The 24,021-nt window shown below is 39.5% G+C and overlaps 1 protein-coding gene across 4 annotated transcripts in view; it reads right to left on the bottom strand.

Moving 5' to 3' along the window:
* thsd7ba (thrombospondin, type I, domain containing 7Ba) overlaps positions 1 to 24,021 on the bottom strand; it is a 1,034,072-nt gene that overhangs the window by 31,003 nt on the left and 979,048 nt on the right. For all 4 annotated transcript variants that reach the window (XM_069935130.1, XM_069935128.1, XM_069935129.1 and 1 more), the window contains 3 exons: positions 16,005 to 16,178; positions 1,702 to 1,797; positions 333 to 415 (listed from right to left, as the gene is read on the bottom strand). In XM_069935130.1, coding sequence (XP_069791231.1) covers positions 333 to 415; positions 1,702 to 1,797; positions 16,005 to 16,178 — 353 coding nt within the window. The remainder of the gene's footprint in view (positions 1 to 332; positions 416 to 1,701; positions 1,798 to 16,004; positions 16,179 to 24,021) is intronic.

The raw sequence follows: 24,021 nt of genomic DNA on the forward strand, positions 1-24,021 counted from the left end.
TTGTAGGTTAAAGCCTTGCAACTAGCTCAATGCAATCACTTGGCAACTGAATAATAAACCACAGTGACAGGATCATTTGCTGATAAAGCATTTCAATTCTATTACATTATAATGGTGGGTCAGGGAGAAGTCTTATTACCATTTTGTAGTAGATCGATTACTTTATTGGGATATCTATTGCATTTTATGGAAGGTAATTAAAACTAGTGCTCAGCATTTATTTTATAACTGGAACATAAAAGCAGTGAGCAGCCAGAATTTTAAGATTCCAGTCGATAGCAATTAAATGGTAAACATTTAAAGAGAACTGGGAGTTTTCCCCCAACTCTTACCTGTGTACAAAAGGAGTATGGTTTTGAGCACAGTGGATTGCAGTGCCTGGTGGCAGTTGGCTGGTTTAGAAGAGAACAACCTCCTGAATTTAACAAAGACATTATAAATTTACAAGGATCAATAATAATGGAGTTGGGAAAATATTAAATATGTATGTTTTTATATTGCAATATTTCTTAACACTACTAAAATCATGCTTAAATTGAATAATATGGGAAAATACTCAAGTTACAGGTTTTACAAGTGTGAATTATGAATGGGGGGTCATCATTTGTTCAATAAATAATATTACATTTTCAATGTAAAGATGTTCTGATTAATGCTTCATGTGACACATACCACTTTAAAATGTTTTGGGGGAAGAAACCAGGGCAATGGTGCAAAGAGGCTCACATGTTTAATATCCCTGTGCATGCTGATGGTGTTCAAATGTAAAGGTATAAGTTTTCAGAATAAATGTGCTGTTACATGTCCAGCATAACCAGCCTTTCACCTGATCCCCACTGGAACGAGTAGCTGGATCATTACCAGAATTATTCATTTCCCCATAACCATCATGAACTGATCAAGCAGAAAGATTTGCACTCGCCTACTTGTTCCCTTGAGGCCATGATGTTCAAGCAGATATCACATCTTTTGGTAATATGTCGCAAACAAACAATGCAATACGGATGATGTTTATACTAGTGAAGCAGGAGGAAAGAAAAGAGAAGGTAATAAACAAGGTGGAGCAATGTGGTTAAAGGAGTTACAATAACTTATTTTTACCAACTTTAGGATGTAGTTAGTGATAGGCTGGTTTGGAGGCAGCTGACTTATTGGGTCTCCAGATGTCAATAATAGATTATAATTGATTGACGCAATTAAACATTTTGTTTCTTTAACCCTTGATATAGATTAAAATTTAGCTCAATGTGTGAATAATGGAGAATAGGGGGATCGTGAAGATTGTAATGAGGATTTTTATTGATTTAAATGTATGAAGACAGATGAGGAAAGGCATTTCAGAGCATGAAGCAAAGTAACTGAGGATGCCACGTCTTGCTCCATGAATAATTATTGGTTAGCATCCCCGCCAACCGTTACCTCCTTTCCAGGTTAAGAATTCCTCACTAGAGATTTCTAAGACATTTTCTAACCAAGTAATCTTAAGATATTTGTGCTTCTGAGGTCAGGCATCAAGACAAGAAACAATCTCAATGCTAAATGAGAGAAAAAAAAAATCTGCTTGCAAGGTACACCTTCCCAAGTGGCAATTTATTTTGAGGAATGCAATGAATAGAATAAAAGAAGATCAACAATGATTTAAAATCAAACATTAATCTGACTAGAAACCTTCTGAATAAAGAATTAGATCCGATGGTTTACCTGTTACATTGACACCATCTGAACGGACACACCATACACTGCGCTCATTGCCATTCCAGGCACTTGACCTCCACTCATACTCATGACAAGTTCCTTCTAGAAATAAAAGATACATAGTGCTGGTTGCAGGAAATGAATTCAAATATATTCATGTCATCATTTTATATATTGGTCAGTAAAATTAAAATAAAACAACAAAGGAGAAGGAAGTTTGATTTTGGCAGCTTGATTTTGGTTTTTGGCTTACTATGTGTTTGAGAGGATGAGTATAAATCAGGAGGAAATATGTAGCTTTCCATTTAAATTAATGTACTGCCGTTTGTTTTACAACAGTAACCTCCTCAAACTGAATAATAAAAAAACAAATACTTGCTATCACTGAAGCTGAAAAGGCAATCCACAGCCCTTTATTCCAGGACATTTGTTCCTTTTTAACAGAATGCCTGTTGTCTAAATAGCAGTTGCAGTAACAGTGCCAGAATGCTGTCTGTGTAAAAGGGGCTATCAGGCATTCTGGCACCATGATGGGAATGGATGTGCCTATAATCCTTCTAGTGTATTTATGGGTAAGCATTTAAAACTTGTACAAAACATGCAAGTAGGACAGCAGGAAAAATCCTTTTTAGAATAATACCGCTGTTCCCCTCTCTCCTGGCAGCCTGCTCTTTCTCAGCAGTCTGTTTCCTGCTCTCTGTTGCTGTGGGCTGTTCATGGAGAGGGGTGAGAGAAATCACAAAGTGTGGCTGTGTCCAGCACCAACCCGTTAAGGTATCATTCCCAGTACATAACTGAATTGACATTAGCTCTGCTAGATTGCATGAGCTGCAATTAAACAGCAAAGGTAAAAGGCACAGTCGATCTAGCTGACAGTTAGTAGTTCATATAATGATAGTGATCATAGTTGCAATGCAACTAGTAATGCCTTAAGAATTATAGCTCATGTTCCTTCATCCATGTGTGGTCAAAAAACTCACACATATGAATACAAGATGAAGCATAGTATCATAAGTGGGATGAAGGAAATTAAAAGGAAACATATTAAAGGAAAATCTAAAGTCAGCAACTGATCAGTGAAAAGAAGCCACCAAAGAGAAAAAAAATGGAAGGATTACATCCATCAGAAAAACTTCAGCTTACAGGGAATGTGGCTGAAAATTGGAACAGATATAAACAGCATTTTGGATTGTATTTGGTGGCAGTCAGAGCTGACAAGAAAAGTGATAAAGTGAAAGTATCAGTTTTCTTATAGGTCGTGGGTGATGAAACCCTGTAGGTGCATAATAACTTCACATTTGCTGCTGAAGGAGACAAAATGAAACTGGAAAAAATAATGAAACAGTTTGAGGCAAACTGCATACTTAAACATAACATGATGTTTGAGAGGCACAGATTTTTCACATGCATACAGAAAACAGAAGAAATATTGATCAGTATGAGATTGAATTGAGAAAAAGAAGAAGCAAAATGTGTGAATTTGGTGGACTGACTGACTCGCTGATGAAAGACAGACTTGTGTGCAGTATTCCAGATAACAGTCTAAGGGAAAGAATGCTAAGAGAGCAAAATCTAGACCTGGAAAAAGCCATAGCATTCTGTAGAGCTGCAGAAACTGTAAAATTGCAGGCAAAAGAGCTGTTCAGTGAAACTAGCTCCAACGTGGATGCAGTGAGAAAGAACAGACAGAAACTGTTTAACAAAACGAGACCAAAATGGAAAGAGAGGTGTGGCCAAAGAACAAAAGTGAAAGTGAAAAATTGAAAGCCAAGTCTTTGATATGATACAACACACCTACCAAAATAGTGTCCAGCATATGATAAAAACATGCTATATGTGCAACAAAAGCAACTATTATGCCTGTTGTTGTAGGACCCAAGTGCAACAAAGCAAGGTTCATGCAGTAGATGAATGGGTGATAGAAGAATTCTATGTAGATATTGTAACTGAAAACAAGAAAGAAAACAGAGACTGGATGTTGAGATTAAAAGTGAATGGTATATGCATTTCAGTTAAATTGGATACTGGAACACAAATTAATGTAATATCAGAGATTGATTTTAAGATTAGACCCAGACCAAAGATGTGTGGAACAAAAGTGAAGGTGACAATATATTCAGGTACTGATATACCAGAGCAAGAAGAATGCATGGTCAAAGTGAAACACAAGGACAAAGAGCACATGCAAGCATTCATCGTGGTACCAAAGGATGTACAGGCCATACTAGGTTTAACAGCCTGTGAGAAACTGAACCTGGTATGAAGAGTCCTCATTGTGGAAAGCGAAGGAGAGAGAGTCAATGATGAACTTATGAAAGAGTACAATTACCTTTTTCAGCGTCTAGGCTGCCTTCCAGGAGAACGCTTGATCAGAGTGGATAAACATGTGGCACTGATAATACATCCATGCAGAAAAGTTCCATTTGCACTTCAAAAGCAACTAAAAGCAGAGTTGGACAGGATGGAAAGCCTGAATGCGATTCAGAAGATAGATGATCCAATGGAGTGGGTGATTTCACTCGTTGTGGACAAAAATAATGGAAAGCTTAGAATGATCTTGGATCCAAGAGATCTAAACAGAGCAATGAAGAGAAAATACTAAGCTTCTGACATATGAAGAAATCATGTCACAGTTTGCAAATGCAAAGTTTTTCAGCAAGTTAGATGCATCATCAGGATTTTGGCAGTTAAAATTGGATGAAGCAAGTTCAAGACTATGTACATTCAATAGTCCATTTGGCAGATACAGATTCCTAAGGTTACCATTCGGAATTGCCTCAGCTCCTGAAGTGTATCACAAAACTATCCATATGGTCTATGAGCACCTGGATGAAGTTGATACCTCAATGGATGACATCATCAGATGCATCACATAGTGGGCTCGGTGCAGTTCTTCTGCAAAAAATTGTGTATGCATCACGCTCAACGACAGACGTGGAGATGCAATACACTGAAATTTGAAAGGAGCTGCTCAGCATCACATATCCCTGTGAAAAATTTCATCAATTTGTGTCAGGACAAGCAATCAGTGTAGAGACTAACCATCAGCCCTTGATTACATTGTTCCAAAAGCTATTAAATGAATGTCCACTTAGATACACACTGAATGTGGCATACACTCTGGGTAGGCTAATGTACATAGCAGGACACGTTGTAAAGAGCTGATGACATGAGACAGCCCGCAAACACCAAAATGGATGAAGACATGAATGCCTTCGTGGACATGATCACAAGTGCCCTGTTCATATCAGATGCAAAAATGGAGCTCAAAGTCAGAGACAAGTACTGGAACTACAGGGCAGAACTATCAGTAGTCGAAGACATCATCTACAAAGGAAGTAAAATCCCTATCCCAAAGAGTCTGAGAAAAGAGATGCTAAAAAGGATCCATGGAGGACATCTCATAATCAAAAAGTGTAAGAAAAGGTGAGTAAACTGAACACCACTACTGCAGATGCTGTAATAACAGGTATGAAAGCCATATTCTTCAGACATGCCTTGGCAAGCGAGGTCTTCACAGACAATGGACACCAGTTTTGCTATTTAAATTTCCGACAGTTTGCCAAAGAGTGTGACACTGTACACACCACATCAAGTCCTCATTTTCCACAGTCCAATGGTCTAGTGGAAAAATCTGTACAGACAATGAAAAGACTGATGAACAAGCCAAAAAACAGTGAAACAGATTTCTACCAGAGCATGCTGGTATATTGCATAACACCACTCGAGTATGGTATGTCACCAGCAGAACTCCTTATGGGGCATAGGCTAAGATCAAACCTATCCATTCAGGAGAAGCTCCTAAAAACAAAAGAGGAGGAGAAAGTGAAGAAGGTCAAAGAACAACAGAAAGAAAAGCTGAAGTATTACTTTGACAGAGGAACAAAAAACCTACCTGAACTCTACACTGGTGACCAAGTAAGGCTAAAAGACTAAACAAACTTATGGACTCAGAAGGGAATTGTCCTTATTGAAGTTCAACCAAGATCATACACCATTCAGACAGATGAAGGTGCTGTTCTGTAAAGAAACCATCAAGATCTTCCCATGGGACCAGCCACAGTCGGTGGAAAGATGGATACTGCTGAACAACATGAATGTACATCTGAGAAGGCATCGTCTAAGGCAACATCTTAGATTCATGGACACTCAATCAGGAGATCGTCAAGACACGTGAATCCTCCTAAGAAACTCATTGAGCAAATTTAAAGACTCCTGTTATAGAATGAAGTAGTGCTATCTTATTTGCTCTTCAAGTTCTTGTGTATGTAAATGTGAACACGTAAAACAAGTTTAAAAAAATATTAGCAATGTTGATAATAATGAAAATGTAAGTTCTTGGTGTTAAAGTTAAAATTGCAGAGTTATACAAAGAAAACATGTTAGTTAAAAGTAAGTTACTTTTGTTTTAAGAAAGGGAGATGTAATGCTAGTGATCTTGTTTGCAAAGCACCTAGCAATGCCTTAAGGATTTTAGCTCCTGTTTCATTAGACTTGGCTGCCAGCAGGGGCAGACAAAGTATGCACAATCTGTAATAGAGACTTTCAACCTCATGGTGCTGTTTACATCAACTTTAAAGTAAAGATCTTTTCCTTCATCCATGTGTTTTCTAGAACTGACACATACGAAAACAAGATGAAACAGTTCACTAGGCAGGCACTTGGGGTTTAGCCCATCTCAATGTCTATGCATGCTCCCATAAATGCAGAAGTCTGAAATGAATTGTAGATCAGTGGTTCTCAACCTTTTTCTTTCCACTCACATACCACTTTAAATAATCCCTATGCCATTGGTGCTCTGTGATTAGTAAGGGATTGCTTACGGTGGTATGTGATTGAGGAAAAAAAAGTTTGAGACCCACTGCTTCAGACCCAATTGTTACTGAAATATTTTGTTTGAGAAAAATTGTCATTGGCCCATTTCCTTTGGAATTATGAAACCGTGCACATAATGAGTCAATTAGGTACAATTAAAACAATGGTTTTCAATCTTTTTCTTTCCACGCATGTACCACCTTAAGCAATCCCTTACTAACCACAGCACCTATGGCATAGGGATTACTTAAAGTGATATGTGAGTGGAAAGAAAAAGGTTGAGAATGAACAAGGATTTAATTCATAAGTACATAATTCATGGCTTTGACAGAACAGATGTGGGGTGGCTTTTGGTCTTTCAAAATAGGGCTTGATCATTCATGAATAAGATAAAAAGTATGTATCACAGGGTATTGAATCTGGAACTCGACAGAAGAAAGATGGGAATGCTCAGTTACTGAATATATTCAAGACAGTCACTGACAAGCCTTCAGATATTAAGGGAGAGGAGATTAGAGATAGGAAGTGGCATTGCTATAAAAGACCAGCCCCGACACTGATCCTGCCAGCTCACTCTCAACTGTCACCAAGTGTCTCACGTCTCCTTTTACTGTGAGCAAGCTGGCCAGTGGGTTTGTCTTCAGTTTGAACAGTCTGAGTCCTACTGCCCTGCACCCCCCCACCCCCCCCACCCCCAAACAGCTGCCACCAATGATAGATAGTGGTGATTAGTAAATAATTATTTAAGGTGGTATGGGGGTGGGAAGAAAAAGTTTGAAAACCACTGTTTTAATCATAGCTAATTGACTCGTCATGTGCAGGGTTTCACGACTCCAAAGGAAATGGGCCAATGACAATTTATCTCATGCAAAATATTTCAGTAACAATTGGGTCTAGAGCAGTGATTCTCAACCTTCCCTTTCCACTCACATGCCACCTTAAGTAATCCCTTACTGATGACAGAGCACCGATGGTATAGGGATTACCTAAAGTGGTATATGAGTGGAAAGAAAATGTTTGAAATGGACTTCTATAGATCAATATTTGCAGTAGATATTCCCATGCTCTTTTATACATTGTGTATATGTTTTATTCCTGCTATGATTTTCCCATGCTCTTCTATTAATTGTGCGAATAAATATAACATTTGATTGCAAACCCTTGTGTCCAGACATGTTTCTCACAAATCTGACACTTTGTCAACATAACAAAGAGTAGTGTGGGGACTGTCAGCGTTACTTACCATTATCACCCTAATTTCAAGCTCACAAAAGAACGTGGGCATATTTTTGAGCCATTTTTTGGGGGAAAAAAGGGTCTAACATGCTGTCAAATAAAGTAGGTTATACACTGATACTGTCGAGTTGCACGTTCCACCTCTTTTGCTTGGGGAATGCCGGCTGGCTTTGTAAATAGGCACACTGACCCGTAAAAATGCAGGCTTTGTTCGTTTCAGTGTAAATGGCCAAAGCTGGCTTCATGCTGGGTCTTCCTTGTGGCAATATTGCGGAATTTCGGACTAAAAACATATTTGATTTGACATCACGTGTTAGAATGAAGGTGGTGTTTTGGCAATCAATGTGCTGGGTCCTTGAGCAATAGAATTCAACTTTTGGAAGTTTTAGTTGGACTGAGAGAACAGAGAGTGAAAATAAATGTGACAGTATGTCTGTTAATGAAATGTGACGGAATGTCTGACAAATTATTTTTCTTTTTATTTTCCTCTTTCTTGCACCACTTATTTATTTTGAAAGGTAGTTTATATAAATGTTCGCACTGTGATGCTGACACAAAAAAAAAAGAATTTTGTGATATGTTTCATGGATTGCGCTCAATCCATTTAATTCATGTTGGGAAAGCTCCGCATTAATCCACCCTGGCCTCTTAAGGCGTATTTAACTCGCTGCAGGATATTCACGCAGTGTCACATCTCAATTGTTTCACTGAGGATAGTCAGATATTAAACATGATAAATTGCAGCCCACTGTCATATTCCAATCAGCAGAAGTTTGTTCACTATATTCTTTGATAATTGCCTTATTTTAGGTCCAACCATCTTGAAAAAGACCTATTATTGTTCACCTAGATACAGAGTACTAACATAAAAACATGAATTATTTTTGACACATGCTGAATTTCTTAATCTTTTTGAATAAAATAGGAAACCTTAGAGTTAGCAAAATAGGGGGAGGTCTCCATTGATCTTGTTTTCCTTAGCAATGATCATTATTAGTAATGTTAATTACTTTCAGTGTAGGTTAGGAGGAGCTGATAAGCTTCAATTTAGTTCTGCAGAGATGAAGTGCAAAATCTTTCCAACTGAACGAGATTAACCTAATTTTCAATTAACATCTATCTTGCATAGAGATCTACCTCTGAAGAGAGAGTGAAAGGTGGCCACCAAGGTTGTTTTAGCAGTGCAGGGAAGCTTATTACCAGCAAGAGTCCAGTTTTCACTTATCTCTTTATATCATTAAAGCGTACATAAGGCCTATGAACAGAATCCAGACGGCATCCTATGATAAATTAATTATTCAGCCCTTCATATATTTGTTAAATATTGAATAATATTGGGTAGGCAGATTTGAAATTAAGTTTCCATCTCTTACTTATTCACTTTCCTTTCCCTTCCACACATTTTCCTTTGGACTTCCCTTACTCTTCTCATGATCTTCTCTGCACAAGGAGATTGTTCCAAAATTATACCTGAAGTATTTAGCTTCTATATTATCGAAGTGCACTAGAGATGGTTTTATAATTTAAATGTTTGTACTAAGACGCTGCTGCAAGCACTGAATTTTGTAACTTGCTCTGAAGTGTCAGCCCACTCCAGACAAACTCCAGCTAACAATTTATTTTTAGGACACAGGAGTCCCGATAAAAGGTCCCGAATGGAAAGGTTGACTGTCCCTTCTTTTCCATGGCTGCTGCTTGTCTGACTAACTCCCTCTAGTTTCTCGGTGTTTGGTCAATTTATTTCGAGGTCGTTGATGTATATTTCAACAAGATTCTGCAATACTCAAAACAGGCCAGGTAACAACCTTTACTACAAGGATTCCTGATTGTGAGGGGCGGCCATGATGAAAATGTGAGCAGATTTGGCCTGTAGTTTTGGGGGTTTGAGGAGTGAGAAGTTATCACTTTAAACTATTTAGTACTCTCAAATAGCTTGTCAAGGTGACAGCAGAGATTTTCCTTCACTCGACTAAAGGGCCTAGAATGTAGCAACATGATCTCAAGCCAAAGGCTTTGTGTTTTAGCTCAAGAGCTAATGGTGGGGGGGCGTGGCAAGATGGCGTAGGGAGCGGACGTGCATTCCCGGTCTCCCCCAGGCAGTTATATAATACCCGTTTTAAGAATATTTCTTTTCTGTTAAAAGTCTTTGTTTTGTTTATCAATTGTTTTTAGTTTAAAATGGCAACAAAGATTAAGGAAAATAGAGTTCAAATACAGAACAAAACTACACTCTCCGACTTTGGAAGAAACTCGGCCTACTTGCCCAGACAGAACCACGGAGTCAAGGCTGGAATTTTCTTAAGAACGGAGCTCATTAATTGGACTGTCGGATAAGCTGGCCTTGGACACCCCTCTGAAAGATGGTGATGAATATTGATTTGAAATGTTTTATGAAGATAAATTGCAGTAATTGGCATTGGTTGCCCGTGAGTTTTAAAAATCCAGATAACATTAAAGTTTATTAGTGATTTTTTTTGGATGGAATATCGGAAGGATGAATTTATTATCTATAAATACAGAACAAAATTACATTCTTTGATTTTGGAAGAAATTTGACCTATTTGTCCAGACAGAGCCGGAGTTGGTGCTGGAATTTTCTCAAGAACAGAACTTATTAAAGTTGATTTCGGACTCTTTTTTGAAAAATGGCGACGAATGTTGATTTGAAATATTTGAAATATTTTCTGAAGATAAACATATATATGGAACTCCTTGACCTGCAATAAGGTTTATTAGTGATTTTTTTTTGGATGGAATATTGGAAGAGTGAATTTATTATCTGTGAGTATGCATACATTGCAAACAGATTTTAATAGTTTTGAAAAGGTTTTTTTTTAAACTAAACAACAAGATCAGTTTAATATTGAGAAAATTGGAAAAAACGGAAACTTTATTATTAAATTTGGAAATTCAGTTGAAAGAAACTATGAACAAGATTGATGATTTATAAAATTAAACTCGAAGGAGCAATGTCCAAGAAGAGTTAAAAATTTTGAATAAGTCTTTCTTGAAAATAAACAATAATTTCAACTTAACATTGAGAAGATTGACAAAGTGGAAAATTTGGTATTAAATTGGGAAACACAGAAGAAAGAACTTATGAATAACATTGATGCTTTAGAAGATCAAGACCGAAGGAATTATGTTCAAGAAAATTTTAAAAGATTTGAAAAAAAACTTTTTTTGAAAGTAAGCTACAAATTCAACTTGAGACTGAGAAGAATGGAAGATTCGGTGTTGAACTGGGATGTTCAGAGGTGTTTTAATTCAGTGGATGAAATTCAGGAAGATTTGAAAAAAAAAATAAAAAAAACTTTTATTGATTGTAAACAATGTTTAACTCAGTGTTGGGAGGGTGGAAAGGGTTCAAAATTTAATATCAAGTTTGGATTTTCAAAAAAAGAGTTTATGAATAAGATTGGTTAAATTGATGGACCGGGGTTTTATGGATATAAGAAATGATGATTTTTCGGTTTATACGTGTATTTTGTCTGCCTGGGGGGGGGGAGGGGGTGGTACTTCTGCTCCCGAAAGTCATATGCCACTTGTGGTTTATACCACACCCATTTGGGTTTTTGGGAATTAACCACCACAAGGTGGTTTCCTAAGGGGTTAGGGGAGGTGGGGAGGATGAAAATTTGAAAATTATTTAGTATCTATTATGTAATATTATACTAAGTCAATTTGAAATGAATGTATGGAGATACTATAAATAAATTTCGAAAAAAAAAGAGCTAATGGTAATGAAACTTTTATAATTTCCATATTTTCTTATGGAATACAGCTCTTTGATTCTTCAAGCACATGCTAACTCACAGAACAGTCCCATTCACCAATTCTCTCTACCTTCTCATCAATTCTGCCACTTACGCATACACTAGGGCCAATTAACCTATTAAGCCATATTTTTGGGGGATGTGAGTGGGGGGGGGGGGGGGGGGGGGAGAAAGAAAAGCACCGGGAGGAAATGCGTGCAATTGCAGAGAGAAAATCCAAACTCCATACAGACACCACCAGAAGTCCAGATTGAATTCGGGTCACAATGCTGTAGCAGCTCATTCATCTGTGCGACTACTTCACACCAAAGAGTAATGGATACTTCAAGCTGATTGATATATTTTTGGACTAAAGGTAAATTGAGAAAGATGGTCATTGACAAAGCAATGGAATTGAGATGTATGATTAATTGCACTTTTGTCAGTTGCTGAAATAGCCACGATGATCTGGTTTTTTTTTCTTATAATGTTTAAAATTCAAATTTTAAAAACCGAATTGGACCTTCAAACTAAACTGAGAAATGGAAAAATTATTTCAGCCACATGATGTCTATCAATGATTACTAAGTAAGTTCAAGAGTCAAAGAAGATGCAGTCTGCATATTGGGATAAATACAAATGTGTTTTAGTAGCAGGGTAAAATGTAAACATGAGTTGAACAGGAAAGCCTGCCATTGCTGTGGTCATGCAATACCAAAAAGTGCTCTAGAAACTCTGCAGATCGTGCTGCATCTGTAGGAAATACATGGACATAACCAATGTTTCTGGCCAGAGTCTCTTGTGCAAAAACCTTGAGCCAAAAGCAGGCAGGCGGCTGAATAAAAGAGATGGGGGGAATAAGAGGAGAGGAGGGAGTAAGGGGCAGGGGGAGGAGCAAAGACCAACAGGCAAGAGGTCTTAGGTAGATATGGGTGGAAAAGCAGAAGAGAAAAAAAGCTGAGGTGATTTTATTAAGGCAGAAAAGGTTAAATTCTTGATAAGCATGAATTAAAAGAGTAGCAGGAAGCCCGAGGTCAGTGGTGACCTTATTGCATGGCAATCGAAGCCCAGATCAGTGGTGACCTTATTGCATGGCAATCGAGGATCAAGAGTCTGAGTGGTCAGCTCCGAATTCATACAAATCTTCATACGCTTATTTTGTTTAAAGAAATAATCATGACTAAAAGCCACTTTAGCTACTTTATACCCATTTAAGATTACACCTCCTGTTTTGTGAATTCTGAGGAAGATAATGGAACTTCAGACCATCCATGGACAGGCAAGAGGAACCTAACAGAACAGAACAGATGGATGTGTATTTTGAGGTGGTGCATAGCTGCTGCCAGTTAAATGTGGACTTGTCTCCTCCCAATGGATGGACAAAGTTCTCAACATTAACTCCTTGTGCTGAAAGCTGTAAAAAGGGGACTTTTGCTGTTTCTTAATTGCTAAATATCATTGTCCAAATTCTGTGGAAGGCTGAGTGATGCAGCAGGGAGTGTTGGTACCTCACAGTTTCAGTGACCTGCGTTCAGTCCTGACCTTGGCTGCCGTTGGGATGGAGTTTGCATGTTCACATGGGGTGCTCTGCTTACCCCCCCTATCCCTGAGAAGAGATGCTAGTTGGTGGGTTAATTTGTATTATACTTTACCCTTGAGTATCTGAAAAATCAGGGTGAACTCGATATGCATGTCAGGAAAAGTAAGTTATAACAAAATATGTGGAGGAAAGAAATTGATAGGATTGTTCTGAAAAATGACATGTACTCGATGAACTCAATAATCTGAGTTTTAAGAAAAAATGAAAAATATTAATTTCATAATCTCAACAAACCACAAGGTTCCCTGCAATCAAACTGGTTGGCTATGTAGTTAGATGATACAAGGGCAACTAGGAGATCCCTAATGTGCAGTGATGTAGCAATGCTCTTTTATAACCCTAACATTAGTTGATATTAAATCCTGCATTGACTGCATTTGGTAGTAACAGCGTTACTTCAACGTCAGGTTTTTTCCCAAGGATCTGGATAATGGGAGAACATTTTAAAAAGGATGCAAAACTTTGCTCATAAAAAGGACAATCCGCCACCTGTATCTTGTAAGCTGTCAATTTATGAAGGAAGGTTCCTGACCCAAGCCGTTAACCCAAAATGATTTCTCTATCCTCTTCTCTCAATTTCTCAGTCTCCGCCACATCTGTTCCCAAGATGAGGTCTTCCAGTCTAGATCTTCCAAAATGTCTGCTTTCTTCCACAAACGTAGCATCCCCTCCACCATATCAACTTAGTCCTCACCCATATCTCTTTTATTTCATGCTCACCTGCCATGGCCCCCTCCACCCCCAGACACAACAAACATCGAATCCCACTCATCCTCACATACCACCCCACCAGCCTCTGCATCCAACACATTATCTGCCAGAATTTCCTGCATCTGCTGCAGGATCCCACCACAAGACACATTTTTCCTTCTCTTCCCCTCTTGACCTTCTGTAGGGACTGCTCTCTCTGTGATTACTCATCCCTCCCCACCTATTGCCTGCCCCCGGCCCCTTCCCCTATGGCTGCAGGAGGTGCAACACTTGAACCCACACCTCCTCCTTCACCATGGTCTTGGGTCCCAAACAGGAATTTCAAGTGGAGCAGTACTTCACTTTTACATCCATAGGACTAATTTACTGCATCCGATGCTCCCTATGTGGCCTTCTTGACTTCGGAGAGACTGGGTGCAGATTGGAAGATCACTTCACTCAGCACCTCTACTCCATCCGCCACAAAAGAGAACTCCCGGTAGCAAACCATTTCACACTCCCATACTCACATGTCTGTCCATGGCCTATCACACCCTGACTACCTCCAGATTGGAGCAACAACACCTTATTTTCCGTCTGGGCATTCTCCAGCCAGATGGCATTAACTTTGACTTCTTTGCTTTCTGCTTACCTTTTCTTTCCCCTCCCCCTTTCCAGTTCTCCCCTCTACCCACCCAGACATCCCTCCTCCCCCCATCTCTGCTGTCCCCTCCCTCCCTTCTTCATTTATTAACTCCTGCCTTTGCCCTGAGCCCCCCCCCCCCCCCCGCTTCCCCTCCTCCCTTCTTTTTGTTCGGATGCCTGCCGGCATTCTCTCATACCTTGATGAAGAGCTCAAGCCTGAAACATCAGTTATATATTTTTACCTTTGCTACATAAAGGACACTGTTTGATTTGCTGAGTTTCTCCAGCATTTTGTGTTTTTACTTCAATCATGGTGTTTGCAGATTTTCATGATTTATTTCTCTTTCTTAGCTGACTGAGACCATGCAGCATCTCTGTTTCGGATTCCAGCATCTACATTTTCATTTGTTTTCCAAGCTTATCAGTTTTTTGATTTTTTTAAAAAAGTATAAGCTGGAAAGTACCAACTCCGCCTCTCTGCGGAGCAAAATTTTCCAGCCCTGTGCATGACCCCTGTTTGATAGTTTCATTGGGTTTTTTTTCTCTGATGTTAAATTTAGTGTAACATTGAACATTTGAGAAATAACCAAGTGAACAAATAGAGCATCTAGACTCAAATGAATGCACAGAATGCTGCACATTGTCCACTGACGTTCCCTGTGAAAACAAATTCAGCTTGGTTGTACCACAGTAATGTATTTCAATGTCAGAAATATTTCACAGTTAACTGCCATTGTGATTTAGTACAGCTTCTTTTAGGATCTTTCGCAAGATTAATGCAGTAATCTCATAAAGTGCAGCAGACAAGTGTCTGTTATCAATCTGTATTGTTCACTTGTTCTTGTTTGTGCTACTTCTGTGTCTTCATAGAAACCATTTGGATATCGAACTTTCGGTGTGTGAAAAATAGCAGTTACACAAAATAGTCATCTTGCTATTCTGACCACACCTGTATTGGTCATATTTATAACCATCACACTTTCTGTTGAATGAACAGCAGATTTAACGGGATTGTTAAATAGATAAAAGTAGGGACATAAAACATGTAATGTAAACTTTATTGAATACATTAGCATCTGAAAAAAAGAAATGAACTATAACATGTCCCAGCAACAGTCTTATGCAAAGGAAGAAAATTCCTAAAAATTCTTCCTCCAAATTTAAGCTTCGAATGATTGTGAGATGGTAAAACAGAGTCAGAACTTTATGAAGAGAACCATGTGTCCTTTCCTGGCAAGTTCCCAGAATTCTACCTCAGTCAACATTCTTATCGAGGTTCAGTGCACAAAAATGCTGGAGGAACTCAGCAGGTCTGGAAAGCATAGGCAGTTAATTTTTAATATGATAACTTAAGAAGGCTCAATGCTGAAATGTTGACCAGCATCTGCAGATTTTTTTTATTATGGAGGGTTATGTTTTATCATAGTTGATAATTCCACTGTTTTACAGCATGCTCATGTTCTCTCACAATTCAGATGATGGTCCAAGGTTATAGTGGATTTCTAAATCATAGTGAATTTGCCAACCTTCAGGCCAAATTAAGAACAATGTTTTTGGTTTGTTCTTACCTGTACAAGGCCGTCTTTCCCATACTTGTTCAGGACAATTTTCCTGATTTTCCAGTGCCTGGACAATCACAGCCCTGGAACGGGTCTGGTGACCGGTTGTTTCAAATCTCTTCCCATCCAAGCAGATGAGCTGGCACGAACTCCATGATGACCATTCAGTTAGGTGACAGTCACCTAGTGGTTACAGTTGAAATGATCCATGTTAAAACTGTCTATGTCTGAGCCTTACATTGATTGGACGTATTCATTCATTATATTTTGATAATACTAATTGTACATAACCATTAGGTAGTTGAGCTTCCAGTGAACTTTAAACAAATGAAATATTTTGGAAGTTAATTTCCAGGAATTAACTAAATATATTGAAATGTATTGCTGAGTTGGCTTTTTTGTATGGAAAAGAGTTATCATATTTTGTGCTAATGGGATGAAGGATTGGAATTTCCTAATTGTAATGTGCCAGGAAGATGAAATTAATATGCAGACAACATTGAAGTAAAGAATCTGTTTTTAAAATCAATAGAACTTTAAGACATAAATCAGAATATTGTGGATTCTAGAAACTGAAATAATTTTAAGATATGCTAAGAAGGAGAAAAATTGTTTGCAATAGAGTAGCCAAGACGAGCTTCTATTGTCTTGAGATAGAGACAGCTGTAATCTTCAGCAAGTGACCCACTGAACTGATCCAGCTCTAAAGGACAACTACACTTGATTAATGCACAAACGTGCTGGAGAAACTCAGCAGGTCATGCATAGGAAGCAAAGGTATAGTTTTGGGCATAAGCCCTTCGAAAAGGTGTGAGCAAAAAGCAGGCAGGCGTCTGAATAAAAAAGTTGGTGGGAAGAGGAAGGAAGGAAGGAGCACAAGCCAACAGGCAAGAGGTCATAGGTGTATATGAGTGGGAAAGCAGAAGACAAAGAAAGCTGCGGTGATAGGGGAGGGGGTAGCTCTCTGAATGGATAGCAAAGGGGTAGGGAGCTGGAGGAAGGGAGTCAAAAGGATAGGGAAAGAGAAAGAGACAAGGGAGGAGACTAAAATGAATTGGGGGTTATCGTTAATGCTGACTAATTGGAGAATGCTTAGATGAAATGTTAGATCCTCCAATTTGTAGCTGGCCTCAGTTTGACAGTGTATGAGGCCATGGGCAGAAATATCTATGTGGAAATGGGGTGCAAAACTGAAATGGTTGGTCACTGCGAGGTCCCCGATATAAACAGCGGACAGAATTAAACTGTGATACAGTTGGTGTAGAAGTGCAATGCCTTTATAATGCCAGTGTTTGGGACAGGGGTTCAAATCCATGCTGTCTGTAAGGAGTTTTTACATTCTCCCCGAGTCTGTGTGGGTTTACTCCAGTATCTTCAGTTTCCTCCAACCATTCAAAATGTATCGGTGGTATACGTTAAATGGCTGGCACAGACTCATGAGTCAAAGTGGCCTGTTACCATGCAGCATGTCTAAATGAAATAAACAAACTCAGGGTTCAGTCTTTTTGATGTAGAGGAGGCCACAATGTGAGAACTGGATGCAGTAGATGACCTCTGACGATTCACAGCAAAGTGTTGCTTCTCTTGGAAGGACGCTTTAGGCTTCTGAATGGTGGTGACAGAGGAAGTATGGGTGCATGTGTAGCATTTCCTGCAGTTACAGGAGTAGATACTAAGGTGACAATTAGTGGTAAGGCATGAGTGGATGAGGGAGTCTCAGAGGGAGGGGACCCTGTGGAAAGTGGAGAGGGGAGGTGAAGGGAAAAGTGTCTGGTGGTGGGATCATGTAGGTGGAGGAAATTGCAGAAGATAATGCATTGGATATGGAAGTGAGAGGTGAGGACAAAGGGAATCTTCTCCTGTTGTGGCTATTTTGGTCAGTTACACTCAATTGACCTGCAATCCCAGTACGTTTTGAACTGTGGGAGGAAACTGGAGCCTCCAGAAAAACCCACACAGTCACAGGAAGATTATAAAACCTCCTTACGGACAAGTGGGATTCGAACCGCTGGTCTTAATCACTGGGTGCTGCAATAGCATTGCACTAACCACACTAACCGTGCCACCGTATAACATGTTTCCAAAAACATTAACTCAATTAATACCATATGATCCTAATTTTGTTCAACAATAGACTTGATAGAGGTATACAAAATTATGAGAGGCATAGATATGGTGGATAGCCAGCACCTGTTTCCCAGGGCAGGGTCAGCAAACACCAGAGGACATATGTACAAGTGAAGGGAGGGAAGTTTAGGGGAGACATCAGGGCTAAGTTTTTTTACACAGAGAATTGTGTGTGCCTGTAATACCACCAGGGATGGTGGTGAAGGCTGAAACATTGGGGGCATTTAAGATACTCTTAGACAGATATATGGATGAAAGAAAAATAGAGTTATGGGGTATGGAGGGTTTAGTATTTTTTTTGGAAGGAATATATGGGTTTGCACAACATTGAAGGCTGTGGGCCTGCCTGTACTGTATTGTGCCATGTTCTATGTAACTAGAAGGATAGAATTATTGTCATAGAATTATGTCACATGGAAACAGGCCGTTCTGTCCAACTCATCCATGCTGGTTAATTTCCCTAAGTGATCCAGTCCTATTTGGCCCAAATCCATCTGAACACTTCTTATCACTATACCTGTTTAAATGCCTTCCAGACATTTTAATTCCACCCTTCTCAACCACATCCTCAGGCAGTTCAATCCATATATCCATCATAATCTGTGTGAAAAAACTGCCCCTCGGATCCCTTAGCAAGAACTACCCTTTTGGGTTCCCTGAATTCCACATTGTAATGGAAGAAGCTGGCTGAATAATCATTCAATGTCAAAAGCAACAAGAATAATTTTAAATGGTTAGTGATAAATGTGAGAAATAAGAGAAGGCCATTTGGCTCCTCAAGCTTGCGCTGCCATCCATTGATATCGTGGATTATCTTCAATTTCAAAACTTAGAAAATGATGCCTCATATGTCAGGTCATTATTCATTAATGAGGCCAGACTGTTATTCATTGATTTCATCTTGCCATTTAATGCAAATCTACCTCAGAAGCTGGTGGTGGACTATCCTTACTGGGACTCTCTGCAATGAGATCCTGGACACACCACAGTCTGTCTGGGTTGGCAGAAAAACGTCAAACCCCATCACACTGCGCACTAGTATGCTTCAGGCTGCATGCTTATCCCATTATTATTCACACTGCCAACTCACAACTGTAAAGCCAGGTACAGGTCCAACAGAATCATTAGGTTTGTAGATAGCACATCGGTATTTGGCCTCATCAGCAACAATGATGAGTCGGTTTACAGAGAAGTTGGAAGGCTTTTACAGTGGTGCAAGAACAACAACCTGAAGATAATTATGGATAATTATGGACCAGAAAGATGAAGGACCACTTCACACAATATTATCCATCATAGACAGAGTTAGAAGCATAAAGTTCCTTGGTGTCCATTTAAAGGACAACCTATCCTGGACCCTCAACACTTCCTTATTAGCCAGGAAGGGGCTGAGGAGGACAAGGCTACTGGCCACCATCCTAACAATATCTTACAGGAGTACAACAGAGAGTTTTCCAGCTGGTTGCATCATAGTGTGGCATAGTAGCTGCAAAGCATCAGATCAGAGCTTAGATCAAAGGGTGATTAGAACTGCTAAGATGATCACTTAGGCCTTCCTTCCCTCTATCAATGATATATGTACAGGGAGGTGCTTAAAGGTGGCTCTGAGAATCATTGGGGACTCTTAACATCCAGTCCGCAGTATCTTAGAGATTCTACTTTCAAAAAAGAGGCACAGGAATATAAAAACCAGGACTTCCAGGCTGGGAACTAGCTTCTCCCCGCAGGCAGTGAGACTGTTCAACAACCCTAGAAACCCAAAAATTATTTTTATATTTATTTAATTTGGATCGATAGGTGCATATGTTGTTTTTATGTGGTACTGTGTGTGTGAACTACGGTCTGGAGATGTGCAACTTTGTCAGGTTGTAGATGTACAATCAAATGACAATAAACAGGAACGAATTTGAATTTGAAATTTGAACCCATTTTCGTGCATTATTCATATATCCTTGACATCTTTAATATCTAGAAATCTATCACTCTCTCCTTGGAATGAACTAAACAACTGATCAACTCTGCACACAATATTCCAGGTCTGGTCTCTCCAGAGTCCTGTATAATTGCAGCAAAGTCATATTTACTTCTGCATAAAATAGTAAAGGCCAACAAACCATTTGTCTAACCCAGTGGTTCTCAACCTTTTTCTTTCCACTCACATACCACCTCAAGCAATCCCTTACTAATCACAGAGCACCGATGGCATAGGGAATACTTGAAGTGGTATGTGAGTGGAAAGAAAAAGGTTGTGAACCACTGGTCTAACCAGTTTATTCCTGCACCTGCAGTGAGTTACATACCCGAATATCTAGATCTCAATGAACATCAACATTAGGGTGGCATGGTTGGCATAGCGGTTAGCCTTTATAGCATCAGTGATTAGGACCGGACCGGGGTTCAAATCCCACGCTGTCTGTAAAGAATTTTTACATTTTCCCCATAACTGCATGTGTTTTTTTTTTCCAGGGGCTCTGGTTTCCTCCAACCATTCAATAATGTACCGGGGGTTAATGGGGTGTAAACTGGGCTTCACTGACTTGTGGGCTGAAATGGCCTGTTACCATGCTTTAGGTCTAAATTAAAATAACCCACCATCTCCCTTTCGATTTTCTACATTGCTGCACCTGCTATGTTTTTGCTGACTCATTCAGGTGAGCATGTCCCTTGAAACCATTTAAGTCCTAGATCCCACTGACAATCCCGCCTAATTATTGGCAAACTTGGAAATAAGATATTTGTTCTAAAATAAAAACAGGTTACAAACTAAGAATTTCAATAATTCTTTGTACGTTCTGCAATTTTTCTTAAAGGTTGTTGCAGAAGACGATGATGCATAAATACAGATATAATTGAACAATGCTTGGAAAATTCCTTTCTCTTTAACTCAAAGGGAATTTCATGAAATCAGACCTACTTGGACAATAAGTGAGGAAATCCAAGGAAAGGTATCAATCATCATTCTCATTATCTACATGATGCTACAAGTCTGCGCTCAGATTAGCTTTACTGTGAGCACATTGGTTCGAATCATGGCTTGCAGTCCACCATGAAGTAGACATAAAATGGAGGTTAATTTCTGCAATCAGCTGAATTTGAGAAGGGTGATCCACAATTCCTCCTGCTGGTTGATAGAATGCAGTGGACTGCATCACTGCCTCAACATACCTTTCAATCTTTTTTGCTGCTCCTCACCTCCCAGGTTGCCACTGGTGGAACTAATTGACTGCGCTCAGAAATTGATGACCTGATAAAGGTTCTCACCACAAGCCATCAACAATTCCCTTTCCCTCATCCTGATTGACCCTCTGATGTTTTATTTTGTGCCTCAGGTTGATCCACAGAGATCATAAGACATTGTACATGTGGATGGTTGAAGGATGAGCTCTCAGTCCTCATCCATTCATTCATTGAAGCCTGCAAACACATTGGCCTGACACTCAACATCTATGTAACAATGTCCTCTGCCAACCTGGTGCAACCAAAAACATTTCCCTTTGTCAATAAAGGCTAATGGCAAGACTCTGGAAACCATAGAGCACTTCCTACATCTTAGGGGTCACTATCACCAAAGGCAGAGGTGGTCTTTAGTTCAGTGGACCTGAAGGTCAACTGAGCAATTAGGTCAGTGGACCTGAAGGTCAACTGAGCAATTAGTTCAGTGGACCTGAAGGTCAACTGAGCAATTAGTTCAGTGTGCCTGAAGGTCAACTGAGCAATTAGTTAAGTGTACCTGAGGGTCAACTGAGCAATTAGTTCAGTGTGCCTGAGGGTCAACTGAGCAATTAGTTCAGTGTGCCTGAGGGTCAACTGAGCAATTAGTTCAGTGTACCTGAAGGTCAACTGAGCAATTAGTTCAGTGGATCTGAAGGTCAACTGAGCAATTAGTTCAGTGGATCTGAAGGTCAACTGAGCAATTAGTTCAGTGGACCTGAAGGTCAACTGAGCAATTAGTTCAGTGTGCCTGAGGGTCAACTGAGCAATTAGTTCAGTGTGCCTGACGGTCAACTGAGCAATTAGTTCAGTGTGCCTGAGGGTCAAATGAGCAATTAGTTTAGTGTGCCTGAGGGTCAACTGAGCAATTAGTTCAGTGTGCCTGAGGGTCAACTGAGCAATTAGTTCAGTGTACCTGAAGGTCAACTGAGCAATTAGTTCAGTGGACCTGAAGGTCAACTGAGCAATTAGGTCAGTGGACCTGAAGGTCAACTGAGCAATTAGTTCAGTGGATCTGAAGGTCAACTGAGCAATTAGTTCAGTGGACCTGAAGGTCAACTGAGCAATTAGTTCAGTGGACCTGAAGGTCAACTGAGCAATTAGTTCAGTGGACCTGAAGGTCAACTGAGCAATTAGTTCAGTGTACCTGAAGGTCAACTGAACAATTTGTTCAGTGTACTTGAAGGCTAACTGAGAAATAAGTTGAACCCACAGAACTGGGGTGGAAGATTCACAAGACATCCCTTGAAATTTGAGGGGCTTCATTTTCTCTGGAAGATATTACAAGTATTCTGAATGGTTTAGGAAGACATTCAGGAACATCTCAAGCTGGCAAGTTGCCTTTGTCTGTTAATCAATGCCATTACATTGTCTTCAGAGGTGAGCGTAAGTAGTGAGGTATCTGCTAATCAGCCAGCCTTGCATTCCAGTGTAAACCAAATTACTAAGGTTTACTTCAAATAACCAACATTATATCACAGCCATGTTTGCCAAGTTATTTCAATTTGGAGTCAATGGATGGAATAGTGTTGCCATTTGCTCTCCAACCAAAGGGCAATGCCGAATTTTGAAGAGTCGCAAACATTGTAAATGTTTCCCCAAGGAAACTGCTGTGAGACGAGGATCTCTGCCGCACAGACAAGCAGAAACTGAGCTCAGTTACAATGTAACCCACCTCCACTGGTAATGTCCCGAAAAATAGAGTTGGCATTGTGAAAGTGTACTTCAAGTGCATAAGCAGATAAGAAGTAGGCCACATTCTCCGATTGAAGTTAGCGAGAATATGAACAAAATACATAGCAAAGATGCAGTATTGTGTCGCAGTGAATATCACATCTTCTCCAAGGATAATAAGTTTTTAAGCATATCAGTAAAACTTTTGCTAATTCACAGAAGCAGAATGCTGTCCTGTCTTCCACATTGTGCAGAAGCCTTTACAAATGATTTTAACATGAACATTCATGGACATGCTGCTGAACTTCCTAACAGTACAAGTGGCAATTGACACCTAAAAGACAGAAAGGCGATGAAACACAGGGAAGTAATGCAGAGCAGTGACACAAAAACCACTGCAAAAACAACAGGAAAAGGTCAGCCACAGAAGTAAAATTTGAACACACATTCAGCTGTCCTCACTACCTTAAAATACTTTAGCATCTGCAGTAATATTCACAGACTTTCACTGCTAAATAAGTGGATGCTCAGGTGCAGCTTGTCTGCAGCATCTGACATGCATCATGTCCAGACTAATGAGCACAAGTGGGAATTACAATAAAACCCCTGCTATCTGGCACCTATGGGGATTGGTACATTCCGGATATGCGAGTTTTCTAGTTGTTTGAGAATCACTCTTACAATGCCTAACAAATACCCCTCCATTAAACCGTTAAAAATACAAAAAATACTCAACTGTATTTATCCTGAACTAACTTCACTTGCTCAAACATATAAGTGTTAAAGCATTTTACTTTATTTTCAATCATATTCTTGAAAATATTTAACTGTTGCTGCATCTGCAGGTTCCTCCCCCACCACGGAGCTACACAAAAGATGAACAATTGCATTATGGTTAAATAACCACCTTACCCCCCCCCCCACCCCCACCCTTACTAATATATTTAATAATATACTCATAAAGACTCTTACTAAGCAGGGATAAAGAGACACTTTGAGAGAGTCACCCCAATGG

The sequence above is a fragment of the Narcine bancroftii genome, chromosome 4 (assembly GCF_036971445.1).
Source record: "Narcine bancroftii isolate sNarBan1 chromosome 4, sNarBan1.hap1, whole genome shotgun sequence".
Classification (NCBI taxonomy): domain Eukaryota; kingdom Metazoa; phylum Chordata; class Chondrichthyes; order Torpediniformes; family Narcinidae; genus Narcine; species Narcine bancroftii.